The sequence below is a fragment of the Tachysurus fulvidraco genome, chromosome 21 (genome assembly GCF_022655615.1).
Source record: "Tachysurus fulvidraco isolate hzauxx_2018 chromosome 21, HZAU_PFXX_2.0, whole genome shotgun sequence".
Taxonomy (NCBI): Eukaryota; Metazoa; Chordata; class Actinopteri; order Siluriformes; family Bagridae; genus Tachysurus; species Tachysurus fulvidraco.
In genome coordinates, this window is record NC_062538.1 from 9,651,519 (window position 1) to 9,669,425 (window position 17,907).

The 17,907-nt window shown below is 41.5% G+C and overlaps 1 protein-coding gene across 2 annotated transcripts; it reads left to right on the forward strand.

Annotated features, from left to right (window-relative positions):
* Positions 1–5,933: 5,933 nt before the first annotated feature.
* On the forward strand, positions 5,934–17,534 carry cdc23 (CDC23 (cell division cycle 23, yeast, homolog)). Of its 2 annotated transcripts, none has more exons than XM_047805411.1 (16): positions 5,934–6,089; positions 6,631–6,703; positions 11,002–11,139; positions 11,243–11,285; positions 11,526–11,631; positions 11,760–11,892; positions 12,200–12,377; positions 12,781–12,878; positions 13,079–13,160; positions 13,342–13,495; positions 15,286–15,405; positions 15,840–15,915; positions 15,995–16,056; positions 16,138–16,258; positions 16,753–16,872; positions 16,964–17,534. In XM_047805411.1, exons 1-16 carry the CDS (start codon positions 5,980–5,982, stop codon positions 17,147–17,149), a joined length of 1,800 nt encoding a protein of 599 aa, XP_047661367.1. In that variant the 5' UTR covers positions 5,934–5,979; the 3' UTR covers positions 17,150–17,534. The 2 variants fall into 2 exon arrangements, with proteins under 2 accessions (XP_047661367.1, XP_026995731.1); XM_027139930.2 differs by having other exon boundaries at positions 16,180–16,258.
* The last annotated feature ends 373 nt before the right edge of the window (positions 17,535–17,907 follow it).

Consider the following 17,907-nt stretch of genomic DNA (forward strand, 5'->3'; position numbering starts at 1 on the left):
AGTCCTCACCATCCTTTACTATCTGCCGGGATGACCCATCACCCTCTGTACGGATCATGCCTTGCTCCAGTAGGTCCACTGCATGCACCACACCACCATGTGGATCAGTTGGTATGGTATCTGGCACTTCAGCCATTTGGGTGGTTCACAGGCCAGGTAGGGGGTGGTTATTTGAAATTGGGATCATGGTTGAGTGTTGGTTTGTGAATGGAGGGTGGGAAAAATGAGTGCAAAGTATCCCAGGTGTGTGTTTGTGTGTGTGTGTGTGTGTGTGTGTGTGTGTGTGTGTGTGTGTGTGTGTGTGTGTGAGAGAGAGAGAGAGAGAGAGAGAGAGAGAGAGAGAGAGAAACTGCTGAAATAAATTAAAAATAGTAAAAATGAAGAATCCATAAGACAAAGTTGTTCAAGCGTGCCTCCTGTCTCCTCATACCTGACCTAGCCCATGAACATATACATATATTTATATTCCTCCAAATGAACAGATGTGTTTTAAAGAGATACAAATACCTATACAGATAGGTGGTTCAGTTTAACGTTCATTCATTCGTTGACGCTAAACCTATGTATACAAAAATGATTAGAGTCTTGTTTCAATCGTGGCCTAGGTTTAAAGGGTATTAACATGTCCATGATGTTCGCAATCTTATATTTACAATTGAGCAGAAACATTCACCCGACAACATCAGCCACCTACTTGATGACCTCAACAGCAGTGACATCTGCAGTGTGTTTCAGTATGAACTCTCACTCACTCAGTCATTTTCTACCGCTTATCCGAACTACCTCGGGTCACGGGGAGCCTGTGCCTATCTCAGGCGTCATCGGGCATCAAGGCAGGATACACCCTGGACGTAGTGCCAACCCATCCCAGGGCACACACACTCTCTCATTCACTCACACAATCACACACTAGGGACAATTTTCCAGAGATGCCATTCAACCTACCATGCATGTCTTTGGACCGGGGGAGAAAACCGGAGTACTCGGAGGAAACCCCCCGAGACACGGGGAGAACATGCAAACTCCCAGTAAGAACTCATTATATATAACTTACTCTTTCATTGTTTTTTTTTCTTTCTTTTGGCAGCTCCAGTTAGGGGTTGTATTTGGGTTTTATATTAGACAGAAGTGTTTGAGGGTCAGAAAGGCCGGCTTCAGGCATCGAGCTAATGGTACACACCATACAGAACACAGAACATTTATTTGTATTTTATATGTATTTTACACTATTTCTGCAGTTAAATGCCAATTTATAGCCTACTTAAGGCTACATGTGTAGTTTCTCTATTATTTTACTGCTTTTTTACATTAATATGGTTAAGTTACAATATGTGCCTTATATGACACGCATTTATTTGTTCCATGTTGTGTTGTTTTTGATTGCTTTCAAGCGGTAACGGTCACAATTAGAGGATGTTATGCTGATGATACACAACTTATCTTCTCTTTCCCACCCTCAGATGCCACAGCTTCTGACCGGATCTCAGCATGTCTGGCAGAAATTTCATCATGGATGACTGCTCATCAGTTAAAGCTCAATCCTAGCAAAACTGAACTGCTGTTCATCCCAGGTGATTCATCCCCAGGTCACAATCTTGCTATATCCTTGCACAACGATCTGATCTCCCCTTCAGCCACAGCTCGCAACCTTGGGGTAACCATGGACAATCAACTGTCCTTTTCCTCTCATGTTGCAAATGTGACTCGCTCATGTCGGTTTCTTCTCTACAACATTAGAAGGATTCGGCCATTTTTGTCCACACAGACTGCCCAGGTGCTTGTTCAGTCTCTTGTCATTTCTAGACTGGATTACTGCAATGCACTGCTGGCAGGTCTACCTATGAACGCAATCCGTCCTCTGCAAATGATCCAAAATGCAGCTGCCCGGCTTGTTTTCAACCTGCCAAAGTTCTCGCATACCACCCCGCTACTGCGATCCCTCCACTGGCTTCCGGTAGCTGCACGCATCCGGTTCAAAACACTGATGCTGGCCTACAAAGCCAAAAATGGACCAGCTCCCTCTTACCTCAAAGCCCTCATCATTCCTCGCACTGCACCCCGTAACCTCCGATCTACCAGCACTGCTCGACTGGTTCCACCATCTCTCAGGGTAAGAGGCAAGTATACTACAAGACTCTTCTCTGTACTGGCACCAAGGTGGTGGAATGAACTTCCCATAGAGGTCCGGACAGCTGAGTCACTGGCTATTTTCAAGCGGCGGTTAAAGACCTACTTATTCAGGAAGCACTTCAACTAGCACTTCTTTCCTTATCCTTTGCATTTAAAAAAAACAACAAAACAAAACAAAAAAAAAAAACCCTTTGACACTTTTTCATTGTAACTTTGAACAAATGTTTTAAACTCATGGTATCTTAAGTATGTAACCTAGTGAACCAGCATTAATGTATTCAGTGTTAGAGATTTAAGCACTTATGTACGTCGCTCTGGATAAGGGCGTCTGCCAAATGCTGTAAATGTAAATGTAAATGTAGGATGTGGTGTGTCATATTAACCCCTCAGGTTCCCACCATGATGCTGTCCCCCCCTTGATTGTTTAAAGAGGTTTTCCCTTGTATAGGGCAATTGGCTCTCAGTATCATTAATAACAGCTTATCTTCTGGTGTGGTTCCTACTGGTTTTAAAGATGCAGTAGCACAACCATATATTAAGAAACCTGGTTTACATCACTCTGTACTAGCTAACTTTAGACCTATCTCCAGACTGCTCTTTCTTTCTAAGGTCTTAGAAAAAATGGTCTATATACAATTGAAATCATTTCTGGATGAAAATGACATCCTGGAGGTTTTCCAGTCTGGCTTTAAAACACTGCATGCCACAGTCAGCCTTATTAAGGTTTCTCCGCACATGTTGACAAGACCCGCCCCTTTCTGCTCATTGGCTACACGTTTGTTTTGTTTTTTGTTTAGTTTTTGGCCCGACTCAGATTTCTGAAGCATTTCTCAAAAATCGGAGACCCTACCATTAACAAATAGAACTTTTTCTGTTGGTCTAGGTGGTTTAGAATCCTCCACTGCTCCCAGGGTTCGGGCTCTGGGGCCATTACTTGTTGTGCTTTTTTTGCTTTCCCTGGGATACATCCTTAGACACCATGGGATTTCCTTCCATTGTTGTGCAGATGATACCCAAATCTATATACCTGTAAAGCAAAAGGAGGGTTCCTCCATTACACATCTCCTCTCATGTCTTGATGATGTTAAAACTTGGATGGCAATGAATTTTCTCCATTTTAATGATAACAAGACAGAGATGAGGTTGCAAACAAAAAATTACAAGACATTACACAAAATACAATACACAAAAGACAATAAACAGACACAGCGTGTGTGTGTGTGTGTGTGTGTGTGTGTGTGTATAAACAAGCAAATTTATTTCACACACACACTCACACAGTCATGATGTGGAAAATGTGGGTCCCCTGCCCAAACCACTGTCCTAGATGACAGTTTAACATCATGTAAGAAATTGCACCTACCATGATTAAGGCTTCATCCTTGATGGATGCACTGTTGTGGTTCTTCTTACGACCAAACACCCATTCCTCTCGCTTGTCATCAAACCTCTGAAGCCTCTTCTTGAGGCGCTGCTTCAGAGGCTGCTCCTTTTTGCAATGGCAACAGATCTTCTGTGCACAAAATAAAATACCCTGACAAAATGGACAAATCTTTTTTGTAGACCCCCCTGGCATTATATCAACAGACAGACAGACAGACAGACAGACAGACAGACAGAGAAAAATAACAGATAAGTAGACAAAGACAGAAAGATTGAGAAATAGAGAAATTGAGAGAGAACAGATAGATATTGAAGAGATGGATAGAAATATAGATGGACAGAGAGATAGAGAGAGCGATAGATAGATAGATAGATAGATAGATAGATAGATAGATAGATAGATAGATAGATAGATAGAGGTTGGCTCTTAAAAGTGCCTTTGGTTTTAGGAAATGAGGTGATTAAATAGGGTGAAGGTGAAGTGTGACGGGATCTGCAGGGAGAACAGAAAAAGTTCATTATGTAGTGAAGGCTAGATATGTTGAAAAAAATGTTTAAAATGTGACAAATTGTCCCTAAAATACTTAATAAATCAATAAAATTCACGTTTTTTCCCATTTTCTGTATGACTGCACAAAAGGCGCGTCGTTTTTTTTCCCCCTTCTTCTTCTTTTTTTACTGTTAATATGGAAACAGTTGGTCGGCCTTTAATTCGTTGCGCTAACATGTAAACCATGTGAGTCTAATGGCAAAGAAAAGCATCAATTATAACATTTAAACAAATTTGATCATCACATTCAAGTCTCGTGGCTTACCTGGGAAGTGGTTTTGAGCGCAATGAAGGAGAATTCGCGGCCTGCAGAAATCAACCAATCGCAAAGCGGGTTGGCTCCGTCTCCATAGCAGCCGTCTCCGCTGAGGCTCACGGGTAATGCGGGCGTCCACTAATTAATTTAATTGATTTTTTATTTTTATTTTAATTCAGTCAATAACCACAACTAATCCCCCTTCCTCACAATAGAAGGAGAATCAAATAAAACGGATGGTCATGACATCGTACTGTTGAATTATCAAGCACACTTTCGTGTTTATGTGTTGAAAGAAAGATGAGGATGTCATTAAAAGAGAATAGGCGGTGGGTCAACAGGTAGTTTTAGCTGACGTCATCAACATAGTAAAAGTAGAAAAGGCTCATGGGTACTGTAGTATTTAGTTTACTGTCCTAATGCTTCCGAGTGGCAGAAAGAAAACCGTGGAGCGGACTCGAAAGACGCTTCCTATTGAAATACATTAGATTGAAAGAAGGGAAATACGTGTCCACGAACACGAATCAATGGATTACAGTTCGTGACTATGTCACGAACTGCCGTGAGACTGGGATATAATAAAAGGAGAATAAAATAATACGGATGGTCATGACATCGTATTGTTGAATTATCAAGCACACTTTCGTGTTTATGTGTTGAAAGAAAGATGAGGATGTCATTAAAAGAGAATTGGCGGTGGGTCATCATGTAGTTTTAGCTGACGTCTTCAACACAGTAAAAGTAGACCATAGCACAAAGCAACAAAAACAAGGATAAAATCTCCTGGTTGAATGTTGAGTAATGTAGTGCTTAAAGTTTAAAAATGATTAACAAATGAGCAAAAACAATGCTTCCGAGTGGCAGAAAAAAACGTGGTGCAGACACGAAAGATGCTTCCTATTGAAATACATTAGATCGAAAGTCCGTGCTGAGTGACACGAAAAAAAGGAAAATTCGTCTCCACGAACACGAATCAAACAGATTACATTTCGTGACCTCTGTCACGAACTGCCGTGAGACTGGGTTGGCCGACCAGTGTAAATACTGTATGTTCACACAATATTACGTGGGCAGAAACACCGGAATGAACACAGTGTTATAGCAGCAGTTACCTGAGATATTGTAAAGGACTGTGCAAAACAGCAAACGACTGAAATGTGAGACAGCATGTGCAAAGAGCAAAACAACAACAAAAAAAAACAGTTTGTAAAACAGCATGTAAATAGATTAATATGGATATATATTGGAAGTGTGTGTATTTGGTGTAGGTCTGTGTAATCCATACTGAACACTAATTGAAACGCTATGGGGTATTTGGTCATTATTCTAGTTACTGATATTAAAGTAGCATGAATAATATCCCAATGAAAAAGGGGATGTGGTAGTCTAGTGACAACGTGTTGGACTACTGCTAGGAAGGTTGTGAGTTCAAATCCCAGGTCCACTAAAGCTGCCATGGCTGGAGCAAGGCCCTTAACTTAACTTAGCAAAACCCTTAGTGCACTTAGTGCACTTAGTGCACTTGGATTAGGACTTGTAGTGCACTTCAACGAAGATTGTAGAGGAATTCACAACTATAATTGAAACACAGCCCATTGCTATGGTCCAATCAGCTTGGAGCTCTATGGCGGCTCGGTGACGTCACACAAACACACGAAAAATGGCGGCGGCTCTGAGTAGTGAGTTTAGCGATTTAGTCCAGATAAAAAAACAGCTCATTTCTATGATATCGCAATGCAAGGAGCGTGGACTGGTACACAGTGTGAAGTGGTGAGTTAGTTTAGCTCACAGTTTACAAAAAAATACCGCATTGTAAGTGTTGTATTAATGGATTTTATCGTGCTGTTAGCAGCTTGGCTAATGTATGTGTTCATGGCTGTCCTTAAATTGATTAAGAAGACATTTCTCTGAGCTACACACACACAACTGACTTCACCGGTTTAACACTTTAACTAATGAATTGCTGTATAAACACTTACTCCCTCACATAAGTCATGTCTCATAATAACATTCACATATGATTGTATTCACTTGTTATTCACTTGTTTTACAGTCCAGTGAACAGAAATCTCACTATGATCACATCATGGATGTAGTTTATAATTGGTATATAGTAAGCTTTATTAGCTTGTGATTTAGACAGCTCTCTTATAGAAGATAATTATGAGTAATTGTTTGATAATACACTGTCCTTATTCTGACTGCCAAATGTGACAATGACTTTAAAATGTATTGTGTGTGTGTGTGTGTGTGTGTGTGTGTGTGTGTGTGTGTGTGTGTGTGGTTGCACGGTTGCACACGGGCGACTCAGGGCATCTGAGTTGGCTTTTTCTCTTGATCCTCTCCCATTAAGTGAGATTCCTGTACCACCCCAGGTCACTGAGGTCAGTGTGTTTAATTCTGAATAATCACAATGCTCTTCATTATTTAGCCATTATATGAATGGTTTTTAATGATGATGATTTAGTCTTTTGTAAAGCAACACCAAGGTTAAAGTTAAAGTCTTTCCAACATTTGTTCGGTATCTCATTATGGAAGCACCAAATACACCACGTCTGTCCATATGGCAGTCCAATCACAGCTCACCATCTGGGACCTATATATACAGCTGTGATCGCTGCAAAGGCATTCTTGTTCTATTCCCTGTGAAGAGTTTCATCAGCACCTCAGCTGCACTGTTTCAGTTCATAGACGGACCGTTAAGGTGAGCATTGCCAAATGTAATGCAGTTGCTATATTGCTATATCTAGTATCGCAGCTCCTTACTAGGTTGCTCTGCTTCTAGTTGCAGTTTATTACTAACACATCAAGGCAAGCTATACATCAGTGTACCATATCAGGGTTCAAAAGGACACAGAAGAGCAGGAAAGTCACCCCTTCCTGTCCTTGCCCCGCAGCATGTGGGTTTATGATTTCTGGTAGAGATCCCTATCTGATGTGTATATGATGTGCAAGCTGCACTTGCGGATGCAGAGAGCTACGTGCATTGCCGAGTTATGCCGGCAGGGTGGTAACTTTTGACTTTGGCAAAAATCTGTCTCTCTCTGCAGCCCCTTTGGTTAAAGAGGTTCATTCCTCTTCTCCACAGAAATTTTCCTTGTGGGAGGATATTATGGACTCAGCTCGTCGATCACATGTCACTTTTAACAAGCAACTCCTGAAGGAGGGCTAGGTGCTGGAGGTGGATGGAGAGGAAGAAAAGTAGATGCCGGCTCGTCTCCTCAGAGAGGAGCCGGATGATGATGAAGGCGCCATTTTGTCTGCGGCTCAGGCGTCCAGAACAGCAAGTGTGCAAAGTGGTGAACTGCTATCTAATCTGGTGAATGGTAACTTGGAAATGGTTTGTAAGTGCGTGGCAGCATGGCTTAATATCGCTTGGCCGGTGACTTCCGGGGGACAAACGCGATATTTATGACCGATAAAGGCTGCCTTCCTGACTAAACAGCTTCTTCCTGCCTTACCAGCACGTGTGGCAGAAATGAAGGGGTCGTGGGACAAACCCTTCTCTCACATACAGTAGTGCCTGTCAAGGGTTTCTCTTCACTAGATGTGAATGAGATGGAGGAGCTCTGGCTTTCAATCTCCTTCCCAATAGAACAGTCAGGTATAACAGGTAGACTCCTGGAGTTTGTTCGGCCCAGCCATTGAGGCAATGAGACAAAGATGCGACCTTCAAAAGAAAGAAGGTGAGGCATTTGATGTTTGCTTGAAATGAATGAGAACACCGCACACTTCTGCACCTGATGCAGAACAGGAGATTTTTGAATGTGCCTAAGGTTGCAAAACTCCAGGCTGCAGATCAGTCGGCCTGCCCCCAGCTGCTCAAGTGCTAGTAAACTGTGGGGTAAGCAGTCATTCGCGGTGGCTGCCACTAAATCTAGGTCAACTCACCCTTCTAACAAGAAGAAGAGAGATATCTAGAGTACAGTCTCCTCAGGGGTGAATTCTGTGAATTATGCACAACTTTGTTCAAGGTGTTAAATGTGTTGCACCCATGTTCAAGTAAAGAAAACTCAGCCACCAGAATAATGTGGTCTGAGAAAGTCAAGCATGTGTTCACGTGTTTTTGTCACAAAGCACTTCAAACTTTGGGTTGAAAACCAATAATAAAAAAAAATTATCAGTCGCATCCAAGCTGATCACCAAGGGCGCAGAGACACAAAAACAAAAAAATCGCTGATCCAAGAATTAAATCGGTCTCTGGGCCAAATAGATTCTGGCCACTAGATGGCACCAAAAGGCTAGCTATGGAAGTTGTTCAGCAAAAGCCCCCTAGCTCTTTGTCAGGAAGCTTGGGGAAGTATGTTCTGCACATTCCTGGGTCCTGGTGACAGTAACTACAGGTTACAGGCTGCAGTTTGCTTTAAAACCTCTCCTCTCCTTTTTTATAAAAGCAGTTTCGGTGGGGGAAACGCGTTATTTTGTCATTTCAAAGAAAGACAGGGTCTAAGCTTGATATTGCTTTAAACAAGCACTTGAGAAAATACAAATTCAGAATGCTTGTGATTGGAGCCTCAATCTCTCAATTTGGACGGGTGACTGGCTTTCCACAGTCAATCTCAAGTGTGATAACTTTCATATAAACATTTACTCTGCACATAGGAAATATCTCAGATTTTGTCTTCAGAGCAAAGTGTACGAGTTTGTTACTCTTCCATTCGGACTGAGCCTAGCTCTTAGATTCAAGGGTCTCAGGATATCTGCCTATCTAGACGATTATCTGGAATGTCCACAGTCTCAAGAGTGTGCAGAATGAGACCCAGAGATGCTCATGCCTCACTTGATGAATCTTGGATTCAGTATCAACTTTGCTAAGACCCGGTTGACTCGTATCTCATGAGACTAAGTATATGTGTCTACATATAGATTCAGTGACATACCACGCTACGCTCTCGGAGAGCAGAGTTACTCCTTTAATCAGTGTCTGGCTCAGTTTCACAAGGGAAACCTGCTGCCGTTCAAAACACGTTTCCACATGATGGCTTCCTCACTGTCCGTGGTCCTGCTGGGATTACTCGGGATAAGGGACTTCCAGCGGTTGATCATTTCATGTTCCAAGTGAGCTACGGAGGACTGCGTGGTGGTGCTTCATAAATGGAGAGAAAACTTTTGATGATGGCTGTTTTTTCAGAGCAGGTAGCTCTGCAAGCTCCACATAAACTTATTGGAGCTAATGGCAGTGTTTCTGGCACTAAACATTTTCTGCCACGTAAAATCAGACAACATGACGGTACTGGCATATATATATATAAATCTCCAAGGACGGACGCGCTCGGTGCAATTGCACAGTTTAGATCACAAGCTGATTGTCTGAAGTGCGGCACGCTTCGAGTCACTGTGTGCAACTCTTATCCCAGGAGTCCTAAATGTGGGGGCGGATCTCCTTTCAAAAGATAATCCGTTGTACAGAGAATGGTCACTACATCCGCAGGTGATGGAGCATATTTGGGAGAGGTATGCAGCCGTATATCTCTTCGCCTCACAATAAAACACAGTGTCCGCTTTATTTCTCTCTCTGAGACATAAATGCACCTTTGAGTGTGGATGCATTGACTCACATGTGGCCAAGCATACTGCTTTACGCATTCCCAGCACTGAGTGTAGTATCTCCTAGCCTGGAAAGAGTAAGAGAAAACGGGTTATCTCTCCTCCTGATAGCCCCGTGTTGGCAAGGGGTGCTGTGGCTGTCAGAAAAACTGGAACTGGGTGCTTTTTATTCCCCTCCACTTGCTTCGGAGGAGGAACGTGAATCGCACACACCGTGTCCTTTAGGAGCGTTAAGCCAGTATGTTAACAGGAACATCAATCGTTCAGAAAGAGAGATTAACTATTTGTTTCATGGGCTGCTCAATGTAAAGGTAAGCCAATCTCTTTGCAACGGCTTCCCAACTGGATGGTGGAGGTGATTGAGTCAGCCTATATACTGTAGCTATTGTTCTTGATTCCCCGATGGGCTTAAGGGCCCACTCAACACGAGCTATAGCTAAATCATGGGCTTTGTTCAAGAGAGTCTCTGTAAGAGATATTTATGCGGCAACCAGAGTTGCTTCTCACCACACATTCATCAGATTTTACCGTCTGCATGTCACTGCGCCTTCTATTTCTCATTCAGTTCTCCAAGTTGGCCCATAAGCGTAATGAGATGCTATGATTCACATGGTCTGTCCGGTGGCTTCGGAAATAACGCGCTACGGGACTGGGCTATATGATGTCATAGTGAGATACCGAATCAATGTTTGAAAGAGAATGTAAGGTTACTTTGTATTTCCCTGGTTCTCTGAAAACAGAGTGAGGTATCTCACCAAACTTTCTTTCTCTTGTTACACGAGGGTAGAGCAGGCTTAGAATTCCGTTGCATTCACAGCGGTATATCTAGGTCCCTGAGCTGTGATTGCTCTGACCTGTGGACAGACGTGGTGTAATTGCTGCTTCCATAGTCTATCATTCCTGAGGCGATTCCCATAGTGAGATACCTTTTCAGAGAACTAGGATTACACAAATAAACTTACGTTATCTTATAGGTGGTGATGATAATAACATCTTAGGGGAAGAAGAGAGGGTGTTATTGATCTGTACCGAGATAAAAGCTGAAACACAAACTGTACATAGAGACAAAGATGCCACTAAAAGCAGAATCAAGCACTATTCTAACTTCTGATTGTCCTCATGTCACTGCTTTTAGGATGAAGCCCATGACTTGGATGCTTTGTGTTTGGCAAAGTCATATTTTGATCTAAAGGAATATGATCGTGCAGCTTATTTCCTGCGTGACTGCCGCAGTCAGAAAGCATATTTTCTCTACATGTATTCACGCTATTTGGTGAGAGATGTTTACTATCACTGTTTACTTACTCTTGTTTACCTGTGCCAGGTGTTGGTGCATATGCTCTGGTGTTTTTAACATCTGTTTCTGTATGTTTCAGTCGGGAGAGAAGAAGAAGGACGATGAGACGGTGGACAGTCTGGGTGAGCGACAAATTTTTTCAGCTGGTTTGGCATATATTAAGTATTTATATATCATTAATATCTAAATGTTTCGCGTCGCTGTCTGTGTCTCTGTGTCGCGTCCCTGTCTGTGTCTCTGTGTCGCGTCCCTGTCTTTGTGTCACGTCGCTGTTTGTGTGTGTGTCTGTTTGTGTATCACGTTGCTGTTTGTGTGTGTGTGTGTGTGACGCGTCACTGTGTGTATCTGGCGTTTCCACTTAGGTCCTCTCGAGAAGGGTCAGGTACGCAATGAAGCTCTGAGGGAACTCCGAGTGGAACTCAGTAAGAAACACACTGCTGGAGAACTGGATGGATTCACGCTCTACCTGTAAATCTACACATCCACACAATTGAAGTTCAATGGAATTGAATGTGCACTTTTCCCTTGTTTACTTGGCATAATCAGATGATTGTAATCTTTGCTATTGTGGTGTGCGTGTGACTGTGTGTGTATAGCTACGGGGTTGTGTTGAGGAAGTTAGATCTGATGAAGGAAGCAGTGGATGTGTTTGTTGAGGCAACACACTCTCTCCCTCTACACTGGGGTGCCTGGCTCGAGCTCTGCAACCTCATCACCAACATTGACATGGTACACATTCAACACCACACACTGTCTCACACAAAACACTCTTTCACACTTTCTCTCACACTCACAAAACCACAAGCTCAGTCTCAATACCACCTACACTCTGTCATCGACCTGCATGTATACTCTGAGCAGCACTTCTGCACACTGTCTCTGAGCAACACCACCACATTCTCTCAGAGACATTGACGTAGTACACACTTAACCTCCAGACCTGGGTTTCTGCTGTTTAAGAGAGATGGAGATTTTTATAACTCAAGTCTCTATCTTGCTGACTGTTTGTTTGTAACTGAAGTCTCTGTGTTTGTAGCTGAAGTCTTTATCCTTGCCGGACTGTTGGGTGAGGGACTTCTTCCTGGCCCACATGTTTACAGAGCTGCAGATGATCACAGAGGCACTACAGAAATACCAGAGTCTGAAGGAGGCTGGATTCTCCAAGAGTACCTACATCATCTCCCAGATCGCTGTCGCCTACCACAACATTCGAGGTTTGTTTATCATCATCATCATCACACACACACACACACTTATCTGGCCTTCAACTTCAGATGTGTGGATTGGGATGATGCACATGGGCACAAAGAGATGTCTCCACAAAACAAGTGTGCTAATCGTGCACGTTAATGGGTTAATATGTAGGAAATAAAAACACTACTTCACATTAGTCTACCAACTCACAGTGCATAAATTCACTCACCAAATGGACACACGCTGCTCACAATGCACTATGGGAATTATCCACACTCTCACATGCTAATGCTTTTTAATTTTCAATATGAGCACAACATGCTCATATTGAAAATTATGCTCATGCTCAACATACCTATATTGATTGTCTCTGTGTGTGTGTGTGTGTGTGTGTGTGTGTGTGTGTGTGTGTGTGTGAGACAGATATTGACCAGGCATTGGATCTGTTTAATGAGCTTCGTGAACAAGATCCATTCCGCATTGAGAACATGGACACGTTCTCTAACCTGCTGTATGTGCGGGTAAGAAAAATCATATCATGTACAAAGCACACAGGGGATCAGTATCAAGTCAGTATTGGGTATTGTCTAAAACAGAGAGATAATCTATTGGCAGATAAACTATGGCTAAAATAAAACTGATGTTGAATGACTGTATTAATGAACGATATCAAATTCATTGGAAAGAATATATTTGTGTTTGTGTGGGTGTGTGTGTGTAGTCTATGAAGCCGGAGCTCAGCTATCTTGCCCACAGCCTGGTGGAAATTGACAAGTACAGAGTGGAGACCTGCTGTGTCATTGGTCAGTAATCACGTACACACATGCACATTAACATGACAGAAATATTTTAAGATACATGGGGTTTTTTCTATATGCATGCAAAAGATTTCTAATAAACACTTAAAACTGGTCACAGCTAATTAACATGTATTCCACACAAATGGAGGAGCGGTATTCTTAATTCTGAGTGTTCATTTTGTAGGTAATTACTACAGTATGCGGTGTCAACATGAGAAAGCAGCTCTGTATTTCCAGCGAGCGCTGAAACTGAGCCCTCGCTGTCTTGGGGCCTGGACTCTGATGGGCCATGAGTACATGGAGATGAAGAACACGTCTGCTGCTATCCAGGCCTACAGGTACAATTAACACACAATAACGAACTCCGTCTCTGTCTATCACTAACGCTAAAAACCTTCCAAGAATACAAGTGCCAATAAAAGTCTATAATTACGGCTGTGTATGTCTATCAGTACAGTAAACACCATCTAGGCCTTTTAACAAAAACTCAACAGCACTGTCTCATTGTGCTTGTACACTAAACACTCTGTGTATTAAATGCTACCATGCCTTCAGGTGCAATTAACATAACATAGTCTCATTCTGCCGGTACACTAATCACTGTCAAAGTCCAAAGTAGGGATGTACCGATCCCTCTTTTTCTCTTCCGATCCGATTCCGATACCAGAGTTTGCTGGTATCGGCCGACACCGATCCGATATCGGTGTTCTTTTCTACCTTTAAAACTGAAGAATTTATACAACTCGTTTAGTTAAGATTGATTTGTTTCTGCCAAAGCAATACAAAAAGGCCTATTACTGAATGAAAAATGAAAACACAAGAAACATTAAAAAAGTATTAATGCAGTAGCAAACAGTACTTTTAACAGTTAGTGGTATAACAATCTAAACCATAGATACTGCAATTATTAAATAAAATTATTTTCTGAAGAAAATATTTTAAAGTGAATCTCAAATTAGAACTGTTGAAACACAATGCAAAATGTATTAAACAGTAAACCTTGCACCCAAATGACTGACATACCCGCTGAGGTAAATGGAAAGGGCACCTGCTTAACTTGCCTGTCTGTCGCAGGCGGTTGTGCAACATATTTCCCATAATATTTATTATATTTATTTTCATTAATGCAATTTAATATATAAGTGTATTTTCTTCTAAGTTTAAGCAATAGTTTATGATGTTTGCTTTTCATTAATCAACCACCACGGGCATGGGCGTTGGAAGTAAATAAAAAGTGGGCGTGTCCTGTTCCACCCACACATAATGCTTCCTAGGAAGCAGGAGCGTGGTCAATGCTGTAGGTAAAACACGGAATGGAGTTTAATTTATTCGGGCATTCTTCAAACAGAATGGATTCGACTGGCAGCGCTAAATAATCAAAATAATAGTAAAAAAAAAGACATATGCGCTGAATAGAGATGGTAAAAGTGTGTGGGTCCAATATTATTGGTCTTAAAAAGTGGGTGGGTCCTGTCCAACCAACTTATAACGGTTCAGACGCCCATGACCACGGGTATCGGATTTGGATCGGTCACCCACCACCAATACCTGATCCACTCAAAATGCGTGGATCGGCGTCGATACCGATCCAAAATATCAGATCGGTACATCCCTATTCTAAAGGTCAAGTCAGTTCAAGAAGCTTTAATTGTCATTTCAACCATATATAGCTGACCCAGTACGTAGTAAAATGAGACAGCATCAAGTGCATTGTGTGCAGCCTAGTGCAAACAGACAATACAAAAACACAAAATGGCGCTGACCAGTGAGCATTCTGTATATTATAAAGTACACTCTGCAAAAATATAAAAATCTGTGAGTGTCTAGATTCTAGAAGTGTGTTCTAGTCATTACACATTCAACACTTTCTCAGTATATAGCTATGATTAATACACCCCAGTAAATTCTGTCTATATCAACATATACACTCTGTATAGCGTATATTATATTTTGTATGTTCAAAGGATTGGCCACTTTTACCCCATCCATCCATCAGTACTCAGAGCACATTTGACCTGTGTGATCGGTGGCACTGATAAAACGGTTATTAAGTGTATTCTGTTTTGGTGTATACTACTAAATTGTTTTATATCACATGTATTATAATGCGTCTCTTTGTGTTTATAAGACACGCAATCGAGGTGAACAAGAGGGATTACCGGGCCTGGTACGGACTCGGTCAGACTTATGAAATTCTCAAGATGCCATTCTACTCACTGTACTACTACAGAAAAGCTCACCAGCTCAGGTGTGTACTGTGAGTGTATCTGTGCATGTGTGTGTTGTACAGTATATTGATTAGCTGTTCTGGATTGCAGTGTAGATCTGGGAGTTTCTCATTCATAATAATAAAAAACAGATCAGCCAAGTTTGGCCACATGATAGCAAACAATTGCTCATGTGATCAGACAGAAAGATACTTGAATCAGATTGAGACGTGTTTGTGGCCAAATATTCTTTAGATTCAGCTAATTATGTTAGATATGTTGTTCTCAGATATTATTGAAGGTTTCACTGCAAAGAGGAGTGTTTATTAGCTAGTGTTTTACAACATAGTACATAGTACCAATTGAACTAGGAACTAGAATCAGCACAGGTATTTCTGTACAGTGTGACACACACTATGGGACACAGAAAGAGTGTGTTGTGGCAGCATTGTTACTGATTGTTTTTCTGTTTCAGGCCCAATGACTCACGAATGCTTGTAGCTCTTGGTGAATGTTATGAAAAACTCTCCCAGCAAGTTGAAGCTAAGAAGGTGAAGAGTTCTGAACATCATGCTAAGTTATGTTCATGGTGAAGTGGTGGTTATAATTGTGTGTGTTTGTGTGCTGCAGTGTTACTGGCGAGCATATTCAGTGGGAGATGTGGAGAGGATGGCACTGCTCAAACTTGCAAAGTATTATTATTATTATTACTACTACTATTACAGAGATGGAATATGTAATGGGTCTGTATTAGTGATAAACCCAGTTTTCAGTGTTTCTGGGGTGTGTGTGTCCGTGTCTGTGTCCAATTCCAGGCTTCATGAGCAGCTGAACGAGTCGGATGATGCGGCTCAGTGTTACATCATTTACATACAGGATATTTTCTCTTGTGGGGTAAGTGTTTAATGCTCTGAGTGTTTAGTCAGTACAGGGAGCATTTAGTGCAGACCACACTGAGTGTTTATTACTGTGAGGGTGAATGTTTAATGCGTTCATAATAGTATGTGACTAATGTGTCTATTTAGTGCCGTGAGCAATAAAGTGTGTGTTGTATATTGTTTTGAGCGTGAATGTTTTATCCTGTGAGTGTTTATTGTGATGGTGAGTGTTAATGTTCTAAGGGTTTAATTCCATGCTTCAAGCATCTGTTAATGACAGTGTTTAGGTTTTTAATGTTTAAACGGAGGTTTCGAAAAAGTAACGGTGCCTAAATATAAAGTCAGCATTTTATTAGTATTATTAAAGGATACAACTGAACATGTTTTAACAAGCATTTAATAAATTTCATAAGATCTGTGAGTCAGATCATCACCCAGAGAATGAACATAATGCCATTAACCATCCTGGAGAGTGAAAGACCTACAAAATTTGCATTTGTGCTTGTGCAGGAGCAGTTGGAGCATGTGGAGGTGAGCACAGCCTTGCGTTACCTTGGTCAGTATTACTTCAAGAACAAATTGTATGATGAGGCGTCACTGTGTGCACAACGCTGCTGTGACTACAACGAAGTGAGTAAAGGACACTCACTGTTAATTCTAAAACATATTCAGTGCTCCTAAAGTTTTTATACGGAGTTCTTTGGGATGTGTGTGTATGTAGGCACGTGAGGAGGGAAAAGCTTTGCTGCGTCAGATCTCAGCTGTGCGGGAACAGGGAGAATCATCGTCTGAACAGAGTGTGTTTAACCCACTGAACACAGCCACACACACACTACAGAGTGTGTACAACACCACCACACCCATTAGGAGAGTGTCGCCTCTGGACCTGTCCTCCATCACACCATGACACACACTCACACACACACATAGTTCTCACTTTATCATGTTATCCTGTACAGATTGATATTTTTATTTTGCTCAGAAATAACCTGTATGCGTAATGTGATCAAATAAAGTTTTTTCATTTTTGAAGCATGCTACAGGAACATGACCACAGACCAAGAGAAATTCAGGGGTGTTTCAGCAGTGTGACAAACAATACAGGAGCCACTGAAAGGGGAAAATACAGGAAAAGAATTTCAGTGAAAAAGACAGTAAACAGAGCACATCCTGCTGGTGTTTAGTCAGAACAGATGTCTATCAGGTGTAGGTCAGATCACATAATTAAAAATTTACTGGTGTCTGATTTTTTGAGTTTTGGTACAACTTTTAAATAAAACTGCAAACAGTGATTGATCAGCATTTTCTCTGTTCTTGGGTTCAACGGAGAACACTCGTGTATTTCCTCACTATTACCTTGTAGTAAACTTAGTAACAGCCGTAATTTTTCAGAGATGTTTCTCATCATGTGATGTTTCACACACGGTTCACAGCTCCTCGAAGTTAAAGTTTAAATTTGAATAAAAGAAACTCAAATTCACATGAGCCGATATTTTATTCACAATAGAACATAGATAACAAATGTTTAAACACTTTTATCTGCTCAATTAGCTCATTTCAAATTTGATGCCTGCTATAGGTCTCAAAAAAGTTCGCACAGCGAACACCATAAATGGCTGAAAAAGCAAGAACATTTGAAAAGATTCAACTGAGAGAACATCTAGC

Excerpts from the sequence above, each read along its gene's own strand:
- cdc23 (XM_047805411.1), top strand. The coding sequence starts at position 5,980 with ATGGCGGCGGCTCTGAGTAGTGAGTTTAGCGATTTAGTCCAGATAAAA. Across the intron at positions 11,286-11,525 it reads TGAGACGGTGGACAGTCTGG|GTCCTCTCGAGAAGGGTCAG; the intron begins GTGAGCGACAAA and ends GTTTCCACTTAG. Across the intron at positions 16,873-16,963 it reads GCTGCTGTGACTACAACGAA|GCACGTGAGGAGGGAAAAGC; the intron begins GTGAGTAAAGGA and ends GTGTGTATGTAG.